Genomic DNA, 20,934 nt, shown 5'->3' on the forward strand with positions numbered 1-20,934 from the left:
TGTAGCTCATCTCTGGTCTTCTCTGGCCCATGCCTTCCGGAATACACAGGGTAAAAATTTTCTGGTGCTTCTACTGAAAATAGAGACTGTCCTTTTCGTGGGGCCCTGTAGGAGGAGTCGTCATCATCGTCATTGTCATCGTCATAGTCATCATCCTCATCCAGCCTAAAGGGACAGTTTTTGGTGTGGTCCAGCTTTTCACACCATAAATATTTCTGGTGCGGTTCTTTTGCGGGACCAAGCCGGGGTAGCCATTCCTGAAAGGACATTGTTTTGTGTAGCTAGGCACATTACACATAAAACACATTGTATCCTCCATTTTCTACCTTCAGGTGTATTCTTCAACTTGACCTATTGGAGGTGCTTTTTCCTCAATTCTTGATACCCGACGGGGCAGACTTTACACTCAACACTTGCGTATGGCATTATCTTTATACAGCATATCAATCCTTTCATACCCGATGGGGCAGACTTAACTTGCTTTTCACTTTAGTTGGGCGGCCATTTTAAATCCCCGCATTTATTTGCAAACCTACAGGTTCCACTGCTCGGCGCCGTATTAACTGCATGCATTAAACTCCACCATATTGTGATACCCACACCACGTTGCAGTCTCTTTTGGCCCAAGTTAAGGCCGGAAACACTGTATAAAGTTTAACTGCAGGGGTTTTATTTACAGGGATTAAATCATATTCCAGGCCCACCGTTCCTTTAAATCAAAACAAATAATAAAATAAAATCCTATTCCCGTTAGGGAAACTAACTCACTTGTCTTCAGTCCTCTCTAAAGACCTCTGGCTAACTATACTGGTTCCCAGCTAAAACATGCCCTGGCATATACAGTTAGGTTCGAAAATAATTGGACACTGACACAATTTTCAAAATTTTGGCTCTGTACGCCACCACAAAGGATTTTAAATGAAACAAGCGAGATTCAATAGAAGTGCAGACTTTCAGCTTTAATTCAAGGGGTTGAACAAACATATTGTATGAAACGTTTAGAAATTGCAACCATTTTCATACACAGTCCCCTTATTTCAGGGGCTCAAATGTAATTAGACAAATTAACACAATCATAAATAAAATGTTAATTTTTAATACTTTGTCGAGAATCCTTTGCAGGCAATGACTGCTTGAAGCCTGGAACGCATGGACATCACCAAACAATGGGTTTCTTCCTTTGTGATGCTTTGCCAGGCCTTTACTGCAGCTGTCTTCAGTTGTTGTTTGTTTGTAAAACTTTCTGCCTTAAGTTTTTTCTTCAGCAAGTGAAATGCATGCTCGATCGGGTTGAGATCAGGTGATTGACTCGGCCATTGCAGAATATTCCACTTTTTTGCCTTAAAAAACTCCTGGGTTGCTTTCGCAGTATGTTTTGGGTCATTGTCCATCTGTAGAGTGAAGCGCCATCCAATCAACTTCACTGAATTTGGCTGAATCTGAGCAGACAATATATCCCTATACACTTCAGAATTCATCCGGCTGCTTCTGTCTTCTGTCACATCATCAATAAACACTAGTGACCAAGTGCCATTGTAAGCCATGCATGCCCATGCCATCACACTGCCTCCACCGTGTTTTACAGATGATGTGTTATGCTTCGGATCATGAGCTGTTCCAAGCCTTCTCCATACTTTTGTTCTTCCCATCATTCTGGTACAGGTTGATATTAGTTTCATCTGTCCAATGAATGCTGTTCCAGAACTGGGCTGGCTTTTTTAGATATTGTTTGGCAAAGTCTAATCTGGCCATTTTATTCTTGAGGCTTATGAATGGTTTGCACCTTGTGATGAACCCTCTGTATTTGCTCTTGTTAAGTCTTCTCTTTATGATAGACTTGGATAATGATATGCCTACCTCCTGGAGAGTGTTCATAACTTGTCTTGATGTTGTGAAGGGGTTTTTCTTTACCATGGATAGGATCCTATGATCATTCACCACTGTTGTCTTCCGTGGACGTCCAGGCCTTTTTGTGTTGCAGAGCTCACCAGTGCGTTTTTTTTTTTCCAGAATGTACCAAACTGTTGATTTGGCCACTCCTAATGTTCCTGCTATCTCTCTGATGGATTTTGTGCTTTTTTTTGCTGCCTAAGGAAGCCCTGTTTCACTTGCATTGAAAGCTCCTTTGACCGCATATTGTGGGTTCACAGCAACAGCTTCCAAATGTGAATGCCACACCTGGAATCAACTCCAGGCCTTTTACTTGCTTAACTGATGATGAAATAACAAAGGAATAGCCCACTTCTGTCCATGAAACAGCTTTTGAGTCAATTGTCCAATTACTTTTTGTCCCTTGAAAAAGAGATGTAATTCCTAAACCCTTTCTTCAATTTGGATGTGAATACCCTCAAATTAAAGCTGATAGACTGCACTTTAAGCCCATATTCATTAGTTAACTGTAACTTGAATTTAATTTGGTACACATACGAAATAACAAAACTTTTATCAGTGTCCAATTATTTCCGGACCTAACTGTACACCAATGTAACAGTCTCTGCATACAAAAATAAGGGTTTTACTTCTTTAGTCCTTATGCAGCAGACGTCACTGCTTCAGCACATGCCTTGCGTCCTTTCCTTTTTAGGGGATCTCGGCCCCACCTGAGCCCAGAGAAACTCTCCTTGTAGGTCCTCTGTAACCAGCTTCAGCAGCTGGGGAGCACTTCTATTTCCCCCCTTCTCTGGGAAAACAGTCTCTCTGTCTGGCAGCTTCCTGTGTCTATTAAAACACTTCCTCATTCACAGCAGGCTTATTAGCTTCAGCTGCTGCTTTTCTCTTTGGATGATTAACTCTGTGTGCTGCAGAAGTCCTATAGCTGCCCTATTCAGCCCCAGAGGACAGTGATGCTATCACAGTATGTATGTCTTTATTTATATTGCGCCAATAATGTTCATAACACTGCACAGTAGTAATACACATGACAATCATATAAATAATGAATACTGTAATACAAATAACAGATTTTGGGAATAAGTGCGTCAGACATAAAGTAAAATTGGTAGGGAATACCCCAAGTCAGGATAATGAAAAACCGTCTAGCACACTAAAACAGGATAAGACCTTTGCTGACCCAGCAGTCAGTCCTGGAAGTTTTAACAGGGCCTAGTGGGAAGATCCCATGATAGTTGAGGCAAATTGGGGAATATACAGGACAAGTATAGTACCCATAGCCAACCAGACACATCACTTCCCTACCCTTATTTTGAGGTAGATAATGACCTGGTATATCGAGTCGATAGGAGGAATTCCACTATAACTAAACAGTTGTTAATCTCACAGACATTTTGAAATACTGTATTATACCTTGCACATAGTCACCCATGGACGGGTGCAGAAAAGACAAAAGAAAAGGTTCTTCAAAGTTTTTTTTGGCCTGGACTAATGCCGAAAATTTGAAATGATTGTTCCTCATGCCCAGAATCTCAGATCACTGTCCTGTTTAAAGCATACTGTAGCCTGTTTGTACCCCTACCTAAAATAGAAATACTGTTTTTTCAGATCGCTATGGATCTAATACAATCTGCGAGGGGACACCAGCATATATTGCTAATATTAGATCCTGAGGCAATTCCCATATGTAACACATCTACAAAAAACAAAGTAAAAGAGTTAATGTTTCTGTTTAGCTGGTTGGGAATTCCTAAAGAGATCTTAATTGACCAGGGGGCCCCATTTATATCCCAAGTAAGAAAAGAGTTATGCAAACTTCTAAAAATGAAACACCTCAGAACCTCAGTTTATCATCCACAGACAGATGATTCAGTAGAATCATTTAATAAACCCCTAAAAACCATGTTACACCATGCAGTTGATAAAGATGGGAAAAAATGGGATTTTTTTTATTGCTGTACCTTTTATTTACTATTAAGGAAGTTCTCCACTCATCCACAGGCTTCTCTCTCTTTGAACTATTGTATGGCTTATACACAAGGGGCTTACTAGATATAGCTAATGATGCCCAGGAACACAAGGCTACAACACACAGAAGTGTAATAGAACATGTGGCTCAGATGCAGGACCGCATAGCTTCTATCCTACCCATAGTAAGGAAACACATGGAAAAAGCCCAAGAAACACATAGAACTGCTTATAATAAGAGGACTAGGGTCAGGATTTTTAATCCAGGGGATAGGGTGCTAGTTTTATTTCCAACTTTAGAGAGTAAATTCTTCGCCAAGTGGCATGGGCCATATGAGGTCCTGGGAAGAGTCGGGGAGGTGAATTAAAAAGTAAACAAGCCAGGTAGGAGAAAATCTGAACATATTTACCATGTAAACTTAAACCCTGGAAATATACAGTAGAGAGGTATTGTTAGCCCTAGAAATCCCAGGTCAATCGGATAATGTGGAAAATGACCCGGAGGTTAGTATAGCTTAAACAATGTCCGTTCACCAGAAATGAGAGGTTAAGAACCTAGTGAAGAGAAACAAAGAAGTCTTCTCTACAAAGCCAGGTAGAACTAAGGTAATTGAACATGACCTAGTCTCTGAACCTGGAGTTTGAGTTAACCTTAAACCCTATGGAATCCCAGAGGCCAAAAGAGAGGGTATAAATTCAGAGGTAAAAAAGATGATAGACCTCAGCGTGATTGAAGAATCCCAAAGTGTGTGGAGCAGCCCTATTATTTTAGTACTAAAACGTTTTCTATGCCTAGGGTCGATGAGCTGGTACAGAGACCTAACAAAATGGTACTGGTACGTTCCCCTCACAGAAAGGGAAAAAGAAAAAACGGCCTTCTCAGCCCCATATGGTCTCTTTCAATACAAGGTGTACCTTTTGGCCTATATGGGTTCCCTGCAACATTCCAAAGACTGATGGATACAATTTTGAAACCACATGCAGCTGCCAACCTAGATGATGTGGTAATTCATAAAGAAGATTGGCAATAACACCTTCATAAGTCCAAACTTTTAGTCCACTTAGGTCGCACTAAATACAAACAGTGTATTGCAATATGACACAAGTATAACACTAAACAATATAAACCAGAATCAAAACTCATCTGCTTAGAGCGCTGAAGTCATTGGAGGGTCTGTGAGGAATGGCGTGTCCTCCCAGACATGAACACAGCTTGCTGAAATGCCACAGCTAGACTGCCTGCACAGCTATAGATCCTCACTCAGGACAAACTCAGATCCTACGCGTTTCGCAAAACTCTGTTGCTTCATCAGGGAAATATATATTACTTCAGTAAAATACACCAAATATCTTTCTCCTACTTACCTGGTTCAGCTATGTAGATGTAGCCAGTATACATTTTGTTTCTGGCAAGGGAGAGTCACTGGATCCCAGCTGCAGCTTCCCTGGCAGAAGGCAAGCCTTGGTGTAGGTGGTCTATATCGGAAGTACTGGACTGCTCATTCTGGGGCAAAACTTTGACCATAATCTTTACGCAAGCTGCAGCTTTTTGCTTTACATGCCACAGCTTCAGCAAAAGCTACATATGTACTGAGCACTCCTACCTTAAGATTTGTCATACATTCACTCACATTCGTGAATATGGCAAATATCTGATATTTGTGCACACAAAATGTTATTAGAGCTGATATTCAACCACCGTCGCAAAATAGGAGGGCTATGTATAATGAATAGTTTTTTGGAAAATAAACTGAAAGGATGCATCATGTCCCAAAAAAAAAAAATTCTCTCCTCAAATGATTAGTGTTTTAACATTTCATGTCATTATTTATGTTATATTTGGCGTTCATTTTCTTATATTTTGTGTGTTGTGCATTGTGTTTATACATATGAATGAATTAGAAATTGTTTGAGTCTGCTTGCATTTGTCTTTTATGCCAACAAAAACTTTGACTCACAATTGTGACGTATTTACAGTATAGCTCACAAGTGTCTCATACTTGGAGTTTCATATTACATGTTACTTACTGTAAGTGCTACAGACGTCCAAGCTCTGCCTCTATCCCTATGTAACTTGTTTCAATGTGAAAGAGACTCTGGCAAGGCCTTACTTCCGAGCTTGAACCGTCGGGACAGGGATCCCTGCATTTTCTCCCTGTCGGTGGCCCTGAAGCAGACATGTAGGTTTTGTGGTATATAATTTTTTGTAGGTTTTGTGGTCTGTATGTAATTGCTTAGAAATGTACCAGTATAAATATTACAAAAACCCTCTTATATAGCTAAACAATACAATATATTATGCACCTTTATTTACATGTTAGATTTGGGTCTGTACTTAATAAGTTCTAAGCAAATAAATGGACTGCGTGATGCATTATGACTCAGCACCGCTTAAGAGGTACCAACTTACTTTTCTCCTGCATAAGGTACTTTCAATTAGTTAATATTAACCTCTTACTCAGTTGCAATCGTGTCTATCCACTGTCATCACCCAAGAAATATGCAAAATGTATACATTAATATATCTGCCAGGGTCTCAGATCCATGTTTATTTTAGAAAAAAATATTACATTGACACACACAAATCTATTGTAGCAAAATCTGTCCAAAAATGTAAATACTCTCTGCAGAGCATGCAACTGTTTATTCAGAGCCCCAAAGCATTACTTACTAAAAAAAATGTTTAATGTATATAAAAATACAGTGCTTCACAATACAGAAAAAGATTACAAGAACATACAGTTACAATAAATGCAGAACAGTTTCTTAAAATACAAGATAAACATAAAACAGAAATCCCTCTACAGTACGTTACCATGTTATAGGTTTTCCCCACAAAGAGGTCACTGGTGTAGAAATATGAAAATTCACGTGTTTGGTCCAAAACACACCTCTGTTGAATTCTGATTTCATAATGCCTTGCTAAGACTTAAGTACTATTTTTTTCCCAATTGAAACAACATAAGCCCACCCTTGTTGTAAATCACCCGCTAGGTTGAAGGCTTTACGGCAGTGAAAAAAAATCCTAACAAATAACGTTTACGTTTTTGCCTCAATATATAAACGCACTCATAACTTCCTTTCTCTAATACTTAGACACACGTGAGTAATATCAATTGATTCGGGCAGTTTGGACGAATGTAATTAGACTAATTATGACAGACTTACTCCTAAATTTCAGTGATATGGAATGGATATCTGTCCCTGGCTACCTTCTAGACCTCGTGTCTGGCCTCACTGCATGTGTCTCCTTGCAACAATCATGCATCTGCAACTCTTAATATGAACAGTAGAGGGCACCACATGAGATTCTATTTTTTTATAAAGTCACTCGTGTGGAATACTTTCTTAGCCATGCCCACTGGACCTTGCAGAACCCTCCAGAGGATGCTTTGAAGGTTATGTTAAAAGCCTTCTGTTATTTGAATATGTCAAGAGAGCCATATTTTAATCCTATCTCTGGCAAAACAACCGTGTTATCTAATCAGCGCCATAAAACACATCTTGTATTTTTAGTGGGCCATAAGTAATAACCCTCAAATTACTTCCTCTTCGAAGCTCTGCACAGACCCAGGAAAAGCCTTGACCAATCATAAACCCAATATATTGTATTTTTAAAACAACTGTTAACCACATTCACCCCTGAAGCACCACACTTTTATTGCAATTACTGTATGCTTTGTAAAAAAAAATACTCTATTTGTAAACCACAACAAATTAGGAGATTTATTGAGTAATAAAAGTGCATATTAATTGGCATGTAAATTTAAAATGCAAAATTACTGTATATATTCAATAGTGCTAGTTCAAGAGGAATATATGACAATATATAACATAATTTATGTCCAACAGTGTTTTCTTTTGGATCACTACTTGATTGATTAAAAAAAAAAAAAAAAAAAAAAATATATATATATATATATATATATATATATATATATATATACATACATACATACATACATACATACATACATACATACATACATACATACATACATACATACATACATATATATATATATATATATGTTTTAATGATTTGTCCTATCTTATTCACCATTGTTTAATTTTTCTGTTTTGGAAAACAGGATGAATTTGCTCGTCTTTCAGCTCTTAAATCTGAAATTGGATCCTTGCAAGTTAAGGGAACTGCACTGAAAGATAAGGAACTGAGGCCAATGTTTCTGGAAGCAGATGTAGCAGCTTTTCTCAACCACTATAATCAAGTTCTTTCCAACTTGCAATCTAGAGAAAAACAACTTCAGAACAGTGAGTACTAATGTACAGTACCAACAAAGCATATTTGTTAAGTGGTGCTAACTCATAACAGGGACCTTATGTCCTATTCTGGCACATTCAATTGAATATTCTATACAGTAAGTTGCCCTGTGGCTTAATGCTGCTTAGTAAATGAAGCCCATCATGAGAATGTGTTTACTTCTGTAGATCCACAATAATGTTTGAGTTTGTATGATACTGTATGCACATATATGTAAAGCATTAAACTTACAAAATAAGAAAATGGGTTTCTGCTGAAAACTAAATTAGCATGTCATTTTTTTTACCCAGGATAACTTATTTAATGTGTGTTTGAAACCTATCACAGCTTCAAATTGCAAAGCCAGTATAACCAACCTCGCACTAATGATACGTAAAATGTTGTAAAAAGCTGTCTGAGTAGGTTTACTGGCTATTCACTTCCTTAACCCAGGCTGTGCTGAAAAGCTATGTAATGCGGCAGGCATAAGTTTATAGGGGTCCATGTTAAAATAGGTTTGCACCAGATGTGACACTGTGTGCTCATTTGCATGTCATTTCCCAGAATCCCTTGCTGCAGTGGAAGCATTGGATGCTAAGCCAGGGGGGCGCAAACTTTTTTCCCTGTGCCCCCCTGCCGACGGTCCCCTCACTGCCGTGCACCCCTAACCCCCACTTACCTGCGCTCCGACGTCATGTCGTCATGTTGCCATAGCAACGTGACATCACATGACCTTGCGGCGTCTATTTGACGCCGCGTTGCCATGGCGACGCAGGAAGGAAGCCGCCGGAGCCTAGTTAAGTAAAGGTTTATAGAGGCCCTGCAGCTCCCCCGGCACTTAATTTAAGTGCCTTTGGGAAGCGCGCAGGGCCTCTGTAAACCCCGCACCCCCCTGCCGCCAGTCTCGCGCCCCCCCTGGGGTTCGCACCCCCCCGTTTGCGCACCGCTGTGCTAAGCAATAATGGTGAAAAGCAGTGTTGCAGACCTGTCTGAGACATGTGAATGTGCTCACAAGTGGTATTTTTATTTGCCGCACTAAATATATAAATATTATGCTTCTAACTATTTTTATTGTGATAACAGTTTAACATGGATTTCTGCATACAACAGTGATTGCATATTTACAAAACTATGAAGTTGTGGTACTATCTTGCTAGCAAGCAATAAACCACAGTAACTACATTATAACACTGTTATGTTCCTCTAGCTGCTAGCACAATGTCATATTTTGAAAAGGAATAGAACGTTTGAAAAATAATTTCAGGGAGACAGGAGAGACTTAGCTCTGCTCACAACACTGGACAAAATCTCCGTTGTGGGATGCTATGCTTTGAGCAGAGCACCACAGGAAAAGTTTAGTGCCGTGGTGTAAATATGGTGCACACGTGCAGATACCAGGTAGGTATGCATGAGCCTTTATCCCCCATAGGGACATATCAACCAAAGAGCACAGGACAGACAGAAAATGGGACAGATGTGGGCTCCACCACGAGGTAATGTGCAATTTAAAAGAGAAGGAAAATATAGTGTAATAATTCACAATCCATGAGAAGTGTAAAGTGATCCTTATGCACTCACATTAATCAGGTAATAATCAAGCCTAGAATTGTTATCTAAATACAGGTAGAACAAAGAAGCAAAAGGCGCACTGCCAGGGAGTCAGGTGGTGCAAAAATAAATCCATTTATTTCAGAACATCTCTGATGACAAACATCACCCCAGGGGGGGGCAACAAACAACTTCCTACGTGTTTCGGACGGGTAGGTCCTTGATAAAGGAAACACGTAGGAGGTTGTTTGTTGCCCCCCCTGGGGTGATGTTTGTCATCAGAGATGTTCTGAAATAAATGGATTTATTTTTGCACCACCTGACTCCCTGGCAGTGCGCCTTTTGCTTCTTTGTTCTACCTGTATTTGGATTTCCTCCATGGCTGGCACGCCACAGTGGACCCCTACGGACAGCAGAAGTGGGTAAGGATTATATATCTTTATGTTTGACCATTATAGTTGAGTACTCTAACTTGGACTGCCTAAACTACCATGAGGACATTATTCTTTATGCTGTTATGAGTTACTCACAGGCCAATTCATTTCATACCCACACTACTATATTGGGGTCCATGAAGATTGCTAACTGTTGATCTAGTTGTCATAAGACTGGAGCACCCCTTGACTCTCTTTTCCTAGAATTGTTATCTGAATGATATACCATGCAAAAAAGGGGAGAAGAACAGATACAGTGTAGTACTTTTAATATAAAGGTTAAAAACTTAGAGCTAGAGAACAATTTGAGATGACGTGTAGTCAACCCTTTCTCTATGCTTTTTAAATGTTCCAGGATTCTCAACCACAGAGGTCTTGTGGTTTCACCCACACATTGATATTCACATGGACATTTGCATAAGTAAATTATATTACCGCACCAACAATTTAAAATAAATGTTTTATTCTAAAGATTTCTTCTGTAGTTGTAGACTTAAAAATATTGGGTGGCCAGGGGAGGGGCGGGAGGGGGTTTCAACGCCTGATTTATGTTGCTTATATTTGTGACAATTATAAAAACCCACTGGTTTGGGTCATACAGTATGCTCTAAAGTTTTATTTTTTTCTTAATAGGCTAGGTACAAATACAAGTTTTTAAATTTGGAGCTTGTGGACATCATGGAAGAAAATCTCATAACATGATCTTGTTTTAAAAAATCTCAATGTTTATTTACATTTTCCTGATTTGTTCGGAACTATTGTTTTTTGATGAGCTGGGTGATGAATGGTGTCATGAACAGCACTCTTGTGAGCATGTGACTTATTTATGTTATAAGGGATAATACATACAGCTATCTATGTGATCCAAACTTCACCTGCGCTAGGTCCCTCAAATGAATAATATCTTCCCTCAATCCATTACAATATATCTTGACTTATCTATCACCACCAAAGAATTATCATATTAATTTGCAGAGTCTTTGGTCCCTGTTTACTAAAGAAAATAAGCACACACAAATCTGTTGTAGCAAAATGTGTCCAACGATGTAAGTTACTACAAAACATGCAAGTTCAATCAGAGCCCAAAGCCAGAATTATTAAAGTTTATATTTAATATACAAAAGTAGTAGAGTGCTTAGTCTACAGAAAAAAGATTATTACAGGAGATATACAATACGATAACATTTGATAGTTTAATATAATAAAAAGATAAACAAACAGAATTCCTATACGTTACCAAACATGTTAGGAAAGAAAAGAGAGAGAGCGCACAAAACGCCCATAGAGGTACAGTTTTAATTAAAAAAATCATAAAAAAACATATTATTTTACACTCAAATGGTGACCATAAATAAAATCCTTACACTTTTAAGGGGAAGTGTGGCTCACTCATCGGGTCCTGCCAGGTCCTGTAGCGTCTGGATTCTTGTGTCTGTCGGCTGCTGTGTACTCCAACGGTGCAGTTGCTGTTATAACATCACACGCTGTGCGATCAGTCTCTGCAGCAGTTTTTTTGACAGCAGGAGGCAGCAGGACTTCTCCACATGATTTTGGGCTACCAGCCAAACATCAGGATACGCTGCCAACCCTACACGTTTCGTGATATCAATTACTTCATCAGGGGTAGTTGGATTTATGGTGTCTTCCTCATTTTATAGTAGAGGTTATTGATTGTTTTTTTGTGGTCACTCCCTTAATTGATTAAATATATACCTGGTGTGTCTTTTGATTCTGTTTTTTTTTTTTTTAACCCTAACCTGACTTCTAATACTCCATAGAAAAGAAAAGGTATCCATAGGAATGATTAAAAACATTTTCAAGAGCTACTTAATGATAATGAAAAAAGCAAGCAAAGCAAAAATGACACACAGTCTTACTATTATAAACTGGAACATTGAATCATGTTAATTGAAACACACTGAAAACCCACCTTCTGAGTGTGTCCTTACACACCCCTTTCATCAATCTCCCTTGCTTACATTTTTACAATTTAGGGAAGAAAAATTAGTTTAAAACTCTGCATGGATATAAAAACACGCTCATATCTTCGTTTCTATTGTACATAGAATGATGCTACCTTCACTATTGCATTTGTATAATTAATGTGCACACACATAACTTTTTCCCATGTAACTTAAAGTTTTGCATGAGAAAACAGATGTCTGTGCTTTTCAACCTCATACACCTGAAGTGTTTCCTATAATTTAATTCATATCATTGCCACTGTTACAAAGAATAATCTGTAATTCTTGTGAATTGCTGTCAGACTCATGATATTTCACATTTAGTAAATATACAAACTTTTCAGACTATTGTTCTAGACACAGCATCTGTTCTACTGGACTCCCAAGAATTCCTTCCAAGATATATTAGGAGGTTTCTGTTTATTCCCCTGAAAGAGAAAAATTCTGATCCCATATTTCAATCCCCCCATTTACAAAAGCAGACGCTGACTCCAGATACTTTTATCCCTTATCAACACATAAAACAAGGCATGATCAGCTGTTTGACCTGCCATAAAAACAATTAATGTATTTTGAAGGCAACCTACAGCTAAAATGAACCTCTGACATTCTAGATTGATTAAAATACTTAGGGGGCTATGCACTAAGCTGTGATAAGTCGTTTTAAGAGCGCGAAGTGCTATTAGAATGTGTTGTTACGCCGAACGCTATTCACTAAGCCGCGCAAACAGGCACTTTGAGCTCTTAAACTGACTTTTTTCAGGAAATTTTTCAAAGAACTACTTTGCTCGTACTATGAGCTGTTTGCGCTGAATCCTGCCCTTCTCCGGGATTCACTAAGCAACGCAAACTGATCGTACGCGAAAGTTGCGCTGAACAAAGCTCACCAGCTAAAGGCAGGTGATAAAAAAGATGGACTTTGAAAAATTTCTTTGTTTACATTTTTGCATGTGCAACACCCATACAACAGGCCGGCGGGTGCCCCGGCTGACCCCGCGGGGGTCCCTGAGGGAGGCTGGGGGTCCCGCGGGTGCCCCTGGCTGACCCCGGTCTATCCATATAGATATAAATAACATACAGGGGCAATTAAAGAGCATAAAAAATAATGCATTTACATCCAAACATCACATACAATACACCCATTCAGTGTCCCTGAATGTATGTATATCCCTAGGGACATAGATCAATTCAGGGGCATTAAATGGAAATTAAAAAAAAATAAACTTTAAAAAAAATCAAAAAACCTGTAAAAGTTAAAATAATATACTTTTCTTTTGTTTACTTACTATTAGATGGCCCCATAAAAAATAACGCATTTACATCCAAACATCACATACAATACACCCATTCAGTGTCCCTGAATGTATGTATAACCCTAGGGACATAGATCAATTCAGGGGCATTAAATGGAAATTTAAAAAAATACACTTTAAAAAAAATCAAAAAACCTGTAAAAGTTAAAATAATATACTTTTCTTTTGTTTACTTACCATTAGATGGCCCACTCACTGAAATCCATGGGAACTGGAAGCTCTCGAACCAAATCCAAAGGTAACCATAAAATAATAAACCCTTACAATCCACGTGTGTCTTCTTTCTTCTTTTTTGTAATCCATTTTGTCACAGGGACTTCATCTGTATTCTTCTTTCTTCTATCTTCTATCTTCTTTCTTCTTCCGCTCTCTTCCGGGGTCTTCTTCGGCCACGCCCTGGTCTTGTTTCTTCTTTAGGAGGTCGTCCTCCTCGGCGTCTGCCTTCAAAATGAGACGACATAGGCTTTTATAGGCCTATGACGTCACATTTTCGTCAAATGGTTCCCACGGCCCTGATTGGGCCGTGAAAACCATGTGGTTTGGGGAGAAAAAAAATTGATGACGTCATTTAAAGGCAATGACGCCAGCCAATAAGATGACGTCATGAAAAGAAAGATGGCCACCCTCAGATGGTACGGTAGCCAATCAGAGCGTGGGAACTACATCCCAACTCTGATTAGCTCTAGTAGACCATGTGACAGAGGCTTTGGGGAGAACGGATGTGACGTCATCCAAAGCCTGTCACATGGTACTAGAGCTAATCAGATTTGGGATGTAGTTCCCACGCTCTGATTGGCTACTGTACCATCTGAGGGCGGCCATTTTTCTTTTGATGACGTAATCTTAAAGGCAAATGAAGCTCAGCCATTCTGATTGGCTGGCGTCATTGCCTTTAAATGACGTCATCAATTATTTTCCCCCCAAATCACATGGTTTTCACGGCCCAATCAGGGCCATGGGAACCATTTGACAAAAATGTGACGTCATAGGCCTATAAAAGCCTGTGTCGTCTCATTTTGAAGGCAGACACCGAGGAGGACGGACCTCCTAAAGAAGAAAAAAGACCCGGGCGTGGCCGAAGAAGACCCCGGAAGAGAGCGGAAGAAGAAAGAAGATAGAAGATAGAAGAAAGAAGAATACAGATAAAGACCCTGTGACAAAATGGATTACAAAAAAGAAGAAAGAAGACACACGTAGATTGTAAGGGTTTATTATTTTATGTTACCTTTGGATTTGGTTCGAGAGCTTCCGGTTCCCATGGATTTCAGTGAGTGGGCCATCTAATGGTAAGTAAACAAAAGAAAAGTATATTATTTTAACTTTTACAGGTTTTTTGATTTTTTTTAAAGTGTATTTTTTTTAATTTCCATTTTATGCCCCTGAATTGATCTATGTCCCTAGGGTTATACATACATTCAGGGACACTGAATGGGTGTATTGTATGTGATGTTTGGATGTAAATGCGTTATTTTTTATGCTCTTTTATTGCCCCTGTATGTTATGTATATCTATATGGACAGACATACAGAGATAATAAATGATTGTTTTGCTAATGTTTATGTTCTTTTCATGTATATCAAATGTATTTAGCAGCTTTATTTATACATTGGTGTGTGTAATGTAATTTTTATTTAGTTAAATGTAAATTTTAATGGTTTATTTCTGGTAGTTAGATTTGAATGATGGTGGTTACTTTGAATTAGAATTTTTTTGGCAATGGTTTGGCTTTAGGAATTGAATAGTGAATTGTATAATTGATTTGGATTGTATGGTAATTGGTTTAGGAAATTGATTAATTGATTGATGGTAAATTTATTTATGTTGCTTAGTTTCTACTTGATTTTGTGGATGGCATTGGTGGTTAGGGGACATTGTTCAAAGTGTATTTTATTTTGAAATTGATTTTGCATGTGTTACATGATGCACAGATTAATTGCATCATGTACACACAAATGCAATTGTTTGAAATTTGACATATATTTGTCTAGGTGCTGTTTTTTTAAAAAAAAGTGTTGCTGGATTAATTGAAAGATGCAATGTAATGGTGGTTTAATTTTTTATTATGCAATGTGCTGATTTTGAGATTCTGATTTCATGTTTTTATTTATACATGTTTATGTAATCCTTAAACATTTATTTGTATATTGGTGTTATATATATATATATATATATATATAGTTTCATATAGGTCATTTCCCAGAATCCCTTGCTGCAGTGGAAGTGCTGTATGCTGGGTGATAATGGGTAAAGGCGGGGTTGCAGACCTGCATAAGACATGCAGATGAGCATACAGCTATATTTGCATATTTGCTTTCCTGTGGAGGGTTTTTGTCACTTTTTTTACTCACCATAACTTAACTCAGTATTATGGTTTGGCCTATCCCATAAGCCTCTCTTGCATTCCCAGTAAAATCAACCCCACACTGATGAGACCCATCAAGGTCGAAACAGCTGTCTGTGGGTGGTTTTCTGTGTATGCACCTTAACCCTGGCTGTGCTCAAAGCTGTGACCATGCAGCAAGCTTAAGCCTATAGGGAACCATGTTAAAAATGGTTATTGAGGCAAAAAGTGACACTGTGTGCTCATTTGCATGTCATTTCCCAGAATCCCTTGCTGCAGTGGAAGTGCTGTATGCTGGGTGATAATGGGGAAAGGCGGGGTTGCAGACCTGCATAAGACATGCAGATGAGCATACAGCTATATTTGCATATTTGCTTTCCTGTGGAGGGTTTTTGTCACTTTTTTTACTCACCATAACTTAACTCAGTATTATGGTTTGGCCTATCCCATAACCCTCTCTTGCATTCCCAGTAAAATCAACCCCACACTGATGAGACCCATCAAGGTCGAAACAGCTGTCTGTGGGTGGTTTTCTGTGTATGCACCTTAACCCTGGCTGTGCTCAAAGCTGTGACCATGCAGCAAGCTTAAGCCTATAGGGAACCATGTTAAAAATGGTTATTGAGGCAAAAAGTGACACTGTGTGCTCATTTGCATGTCATTTCCCAGAATCCCTTGCTGCAGTGGAAGTGCTGTATGCTGGGTGATAATGGGGAAAGGCGGGGTTGCAGACCTGCATAAGACATGCAGATGAGCATACAGCTATATTTGCATATATATATATATATATATATATATATATATATATATATATATATATATATATATATATAAATATATATATATATATATATATAACCCACTGTACAAATGAATGGGGGCAGGGTGGGTTAACCCCTTAATTACTGTCGCGGTTATTATCCGCTAAGGTGATTAAGGGGTTAGGGACATTACATTGGCTATTTGATTGTTTGGTATGTTTTGCAGCACCGGAGGGTCATGGGCAGGATGAGGATGGCCTTCATCGTGGATGCCTGGAAAAGTTAAATGTAATATGTATATTCTGTATTTATTGGAATTAATGTATTTAAAATGGGCAAATGAATTATTATCCATATGTGGATAATAGTAAGTTTGCCCATTACTTAATTGTATGTGTTAGGGGGGGATGTGTGTTGTATATTGTTATGTTTATTGGGTGCAATTGTCCCCAATAAACATGCTATTGTGCCTTAACCCCTTCATTGCCTTAGCGGATAGCCGCTAAGGTAATGAAGCTGCTTTAATGTATTTTTATTAACAGTGTGCGTGAGCAGGGAGTCCCCTGAGCTGAACCGCAATGATTTCTGCCTCAGGGACCCCCTGCTACCTGAGTTACAGGCCCCGGTTTGGGGCATCGGTGCCAATGTCGCCGCCATCTTTATAGTGTCCACGTCGCATCTTGGACACTATAAAGATGGCGGCAACATTGGCACCGATGCCCCAAACCAGGGCCTGTAACTCTGCTTCATAACCATAGCAGATAGCCGCTAAGGTATGGAATTATTGTTTATTGATATGTGTGTTTTGACAGTAATGTAGATGTGTAGGGGGTCTCCTGAGCTGAACCGCATTTGTTTCAGGTCCGGGGATCCCTACTTCAGGAGATACAGGCCCCGTTATGGGGTGCCGGTATCCCCTGCAGAATGTAAATGTCCCGGTCACGTGACGCGGAAGCTTGAAAGTGCAGGGGATACCGGCACCCCATAACGGTGCCTGTATCTCCTGAAGTAGGGGGTCCCCGGACCTGAAACCAATGCAGTTCAGCTCCAGAGAACTCCTGCTCATATACACTATTATTAAAATGATTTTATTTTGTGTACGATCGCCTGTAACAGCCTTGCATGGAGATGCCAAATCTCCATGCAAATGTTACATGCGGCTTTTTTTTCTATCAGCTATCGTACGTGAAGTTTCAGTGCTCAAGCAGAGGGAAAAAGCTTGCACGTACGATAAGCCAGTTTTTGGCACGTACAATAGAAAATGGGCTGAAGGGCTTAGGGAATCGCGCCTCCGACTTCACTTTTTATCGGACGTGCTTTTTATCCCCAGCCTGGCGCAAAAGCTCAGAGCTTAGTGCAAATCCCCCTATATGGTATTATAGTGACAAATGGTATTAAATACTCTGAAAATCTTTCTTTGTAGGCACTTTAGTTAACTGGTCTTGTCTATTCAGCAACCTAGCTTTATATTGTGCCATTTGATATTCCTTCAGATCATAATCTCTACTTCAAATTTTTCTTACAAAACTTCAGAACATGCAATGTACTGTACTGTCATTCAAGCAGTTCCTTCTAATTCTCATAACAAGCCCATACTGTATGTTTCTTAACCATTTGGGATGACGAGAACTTGATTTCCATATACAGTTGTTATTATACACTTCTGTAAACAATGTTTTTGTATTTAAAATTCAATTCTCAATATATAAAGTTTAGTCCAGAGATTCAATCTTAACTTTATTGTATTTAGAAGCTAACTGTAAATTTAAATAGTTATTATTTAGAAATTCTATGAAATATTCCAGATGAGTTATGTACTTGTATCCCCTCAAAAATAATATCATCTATGTAACGATTTCATAAGACCAGATTTGTGCCAAAAGTATTGTTATCCAAGATGTGGTCTTGCTCCCACATACAGTATAGAACAAATATACCCGGCACCAAAAACAATGTTCAATAGATAGCAGTGATACTCTGACCATATATAATGTCCAGTTGGATAGTCCAGTAGTCTTCAATAAAGTCACACTGACAGTCTCACACCATGTAAGAGAAAAAGAGAGATATAGCATATACCTGTTGTGTACTGTCGGCTAAAAAACATAACAAACGCTAACACACTGACATACTAACACTAACAACACATTTGGATAACACCGTAATGGTAAGCTAGAAAATTATTTATTAAAATATATATAAAAGCGGCCATGTGGATAGTGAACAGGATAGCTGATCCGATGTTTGGAAAAATTGAAATCCTACTTACATAAATCAGGATTATAGCAAGCATATAGGATAGTCTCTATCCAAGCTGCAACATAGGAACACTCCGCCAGAGAAGATATGTTTGGCGTCATTGGTAAACACAACCGGGTTCCCCTTGCGTCCGTCACGTGGTTCGCTATGGTAGTAGGAAGAGTCTCACCGGGGTGCTCATGCCAGAAATATCCAGTGATAACTCCGGGGTGGGGAGGGGGCACTTCCTGCCTGCTCTGCCCCACTTATTTTTTGCATATCTTGTTCCCACATACTTTTTTTGTGTAATTTGTTTGATAAGGACTTAGATTAAGATCTAATAACATGTTAGGATTGAAATATGTGAAAATCCTAAGGGGTTTACAAACTTTTTTCATCACTGTATATATAGTAGCTGAAAGTATCCGGCTTTGCTCGTGAATTCTAAGAAACAAACCTCATCCTTCGCCTCTCCTCTTACTCCCCTGCCCCCTTACCTTTCACCCTCCCATCACTTTCCTTTAATATGTTATTGTAACAGGGGACTTATCCCTGTTCAGTAATGTTCCTTTAATCTAGCAGTGTGGTAGTTAATTACTAAACACCACCTGCCTGATTAGATTGTTTACAAAAAGCCTGCCTTTGAGACAGGAAGTGGCTCACTTTAGCTCTGACTGAGAGCTGGCCTTTGGAGAGACAGAGCAGAGGTTCTTGAGTCCCAGGAGAGACTGACCAAAAGAAACCCAGATCTCTGGAGCTGACCAGTTTTGAGCTCTGCCAGCCACACAGAAGAGCTGATTGCAAGACACCAAATAAGACTTCAAAACCTGGATGCTGATATTTTTCTGTGCACGCACGGGTGCGGTTCCAGGAGAGCAGAGAAGCTTACTCTACAGCAACTAAACAGATAAGACTTTCCTTATTAAGAGACTGCTTATATCTGCTTATTTTCATGTTATGTGTTTGTGCTGGGAGAAGCTTAACTAATGGAGATGTGAACTAATTGCAATGATTTCCCTAGAAATACTCCCAAGTGAATGGAAGCTTTGTTCCCTCCCCCTGTGTTTGGATAATTTCCTGATGAAAAGGAAAAGGCACAATAAAGCCTATTATAATTTCACATTATAAACATCTCCAAATTGTGTACCTCTGTGAACGTCCATCTACATTTGGTGTCCGAGGTGGGACAAGAGGTGTCTTTGTAGTTAAAAAGGACCGGAAATTTTTATGCGAATTTTTTTTTTATGCTTTTTGCCTACAAACAGTCTGAAAAAAAAAAAACTAAAAAAAAAAAACCTCATGCAGCAGAGATCAGAATTAAAGGGATACACACCACTGAAACTTACAAAAACCCAGAAGAGACTGCTGAAGTAGCTAAACCTTATTTTGCCTATCACAAAGTGTAATATGGTCATTGAATTAGGGGTCTTTGCCTTTCCGCCATAGCCAGGGTTCAAGAAGTGAGTCAGCCCTTGGAAAGTGATAGGTGTTTGTTGTTTTCAAATGTTTCGCTGAAGCAGTGAATACAGATGGTGACCCACGAGTGGTACTGATTTTGCAGATAAAGGTTGCCACACCGCATAGGACTACCAGCTGTGAATGGAGTATATGCAGAAAAGTGTGAAAATTGATACAAGACTGTGCTGAAGCAGGGGAATTTTTAGCAAACCAATGCTGAGTGTAAAATTGTCCTATAGGGGAAAAAAAGTGATTTCTGAACTGTGTAAAAGGTTTTTTCAAAACCAATTGCTGAATGTTGAGTCACCCTGCCGGGAATGAAAGAAATAGTCCACTGCAAAGAATGTTTTTTTTTCTGCAAGTAAAAAAGTCTGCCTATATATTTCTTGGGAGCAAAAACAGACACCCAAAGTGTGAAGTGTGAATGCCATAATACCCAAAGATGAGACTGAAAATTACTGAACTCAGGCAGAAAACCAAATTCTGTTGCTGAAGAGGGGAGATTGCACCCTGAAAGAAAATGGTGTAAAGCAAATATACTTTTTTTTACCTAGCAACTGCACATCTTGTATACCTGATAAAAGAAAATGCATGCACAGTACTGCTGATAAAAAAAAAAAAAAATTATCCAAGAAAGAAAAGTCTACAGAGATGCCTGTGAGAGCTACGACCTCTACAAGCAAAATATGCCCACCTGTAGGACTACCACAATTGGGGGTTCTAGCAAATACAGTGGCAACAGCTGCAATAGCGCCTCC

At 39.0% G+C, this 20,934-nt stretch overlaps 1 protein-coding gene across 16 annotated transcripts in view; it reads left to right on the forward strand.

The window, feature by feature from the left end:
* The window catches only part of DMD (dystrophin), a 2,761,517-nt gene that overhangs the window by 1,201,843 nt on the left and 1,538,740 nt on the right, over positions 1-20,934 (forward strand). For all 16 annotated transcript variants that reach the window (XM_075590265.1, XM_075590266.1, XM_075590270.1 and 13 more), the window contains one exon: positions 7,950-8,130. In XM_075590265.1, the coding sequence (XP_075446380.1) occupies positions 7,950-8,130 (181 nt within the window). The remainder of the gene's footprint in view (positions 1-7,949; positions 8,131-20,934) is intronic.

The sequence above is a fragment of the Ascaphus truei genome, chromosome 3, assembly GCF_040206685.1.
Source record: "Ascaphus truei isolate aAscTru1 chromosome 3, aAscTru1.hap1, whole genome shotgun sequence".
Lineage (NCBI taxonomy): Eukaryota > Metazoa > Chordata > Amphibia > Anura > Ascaphidae > Ascaphus > Ascaphus truei.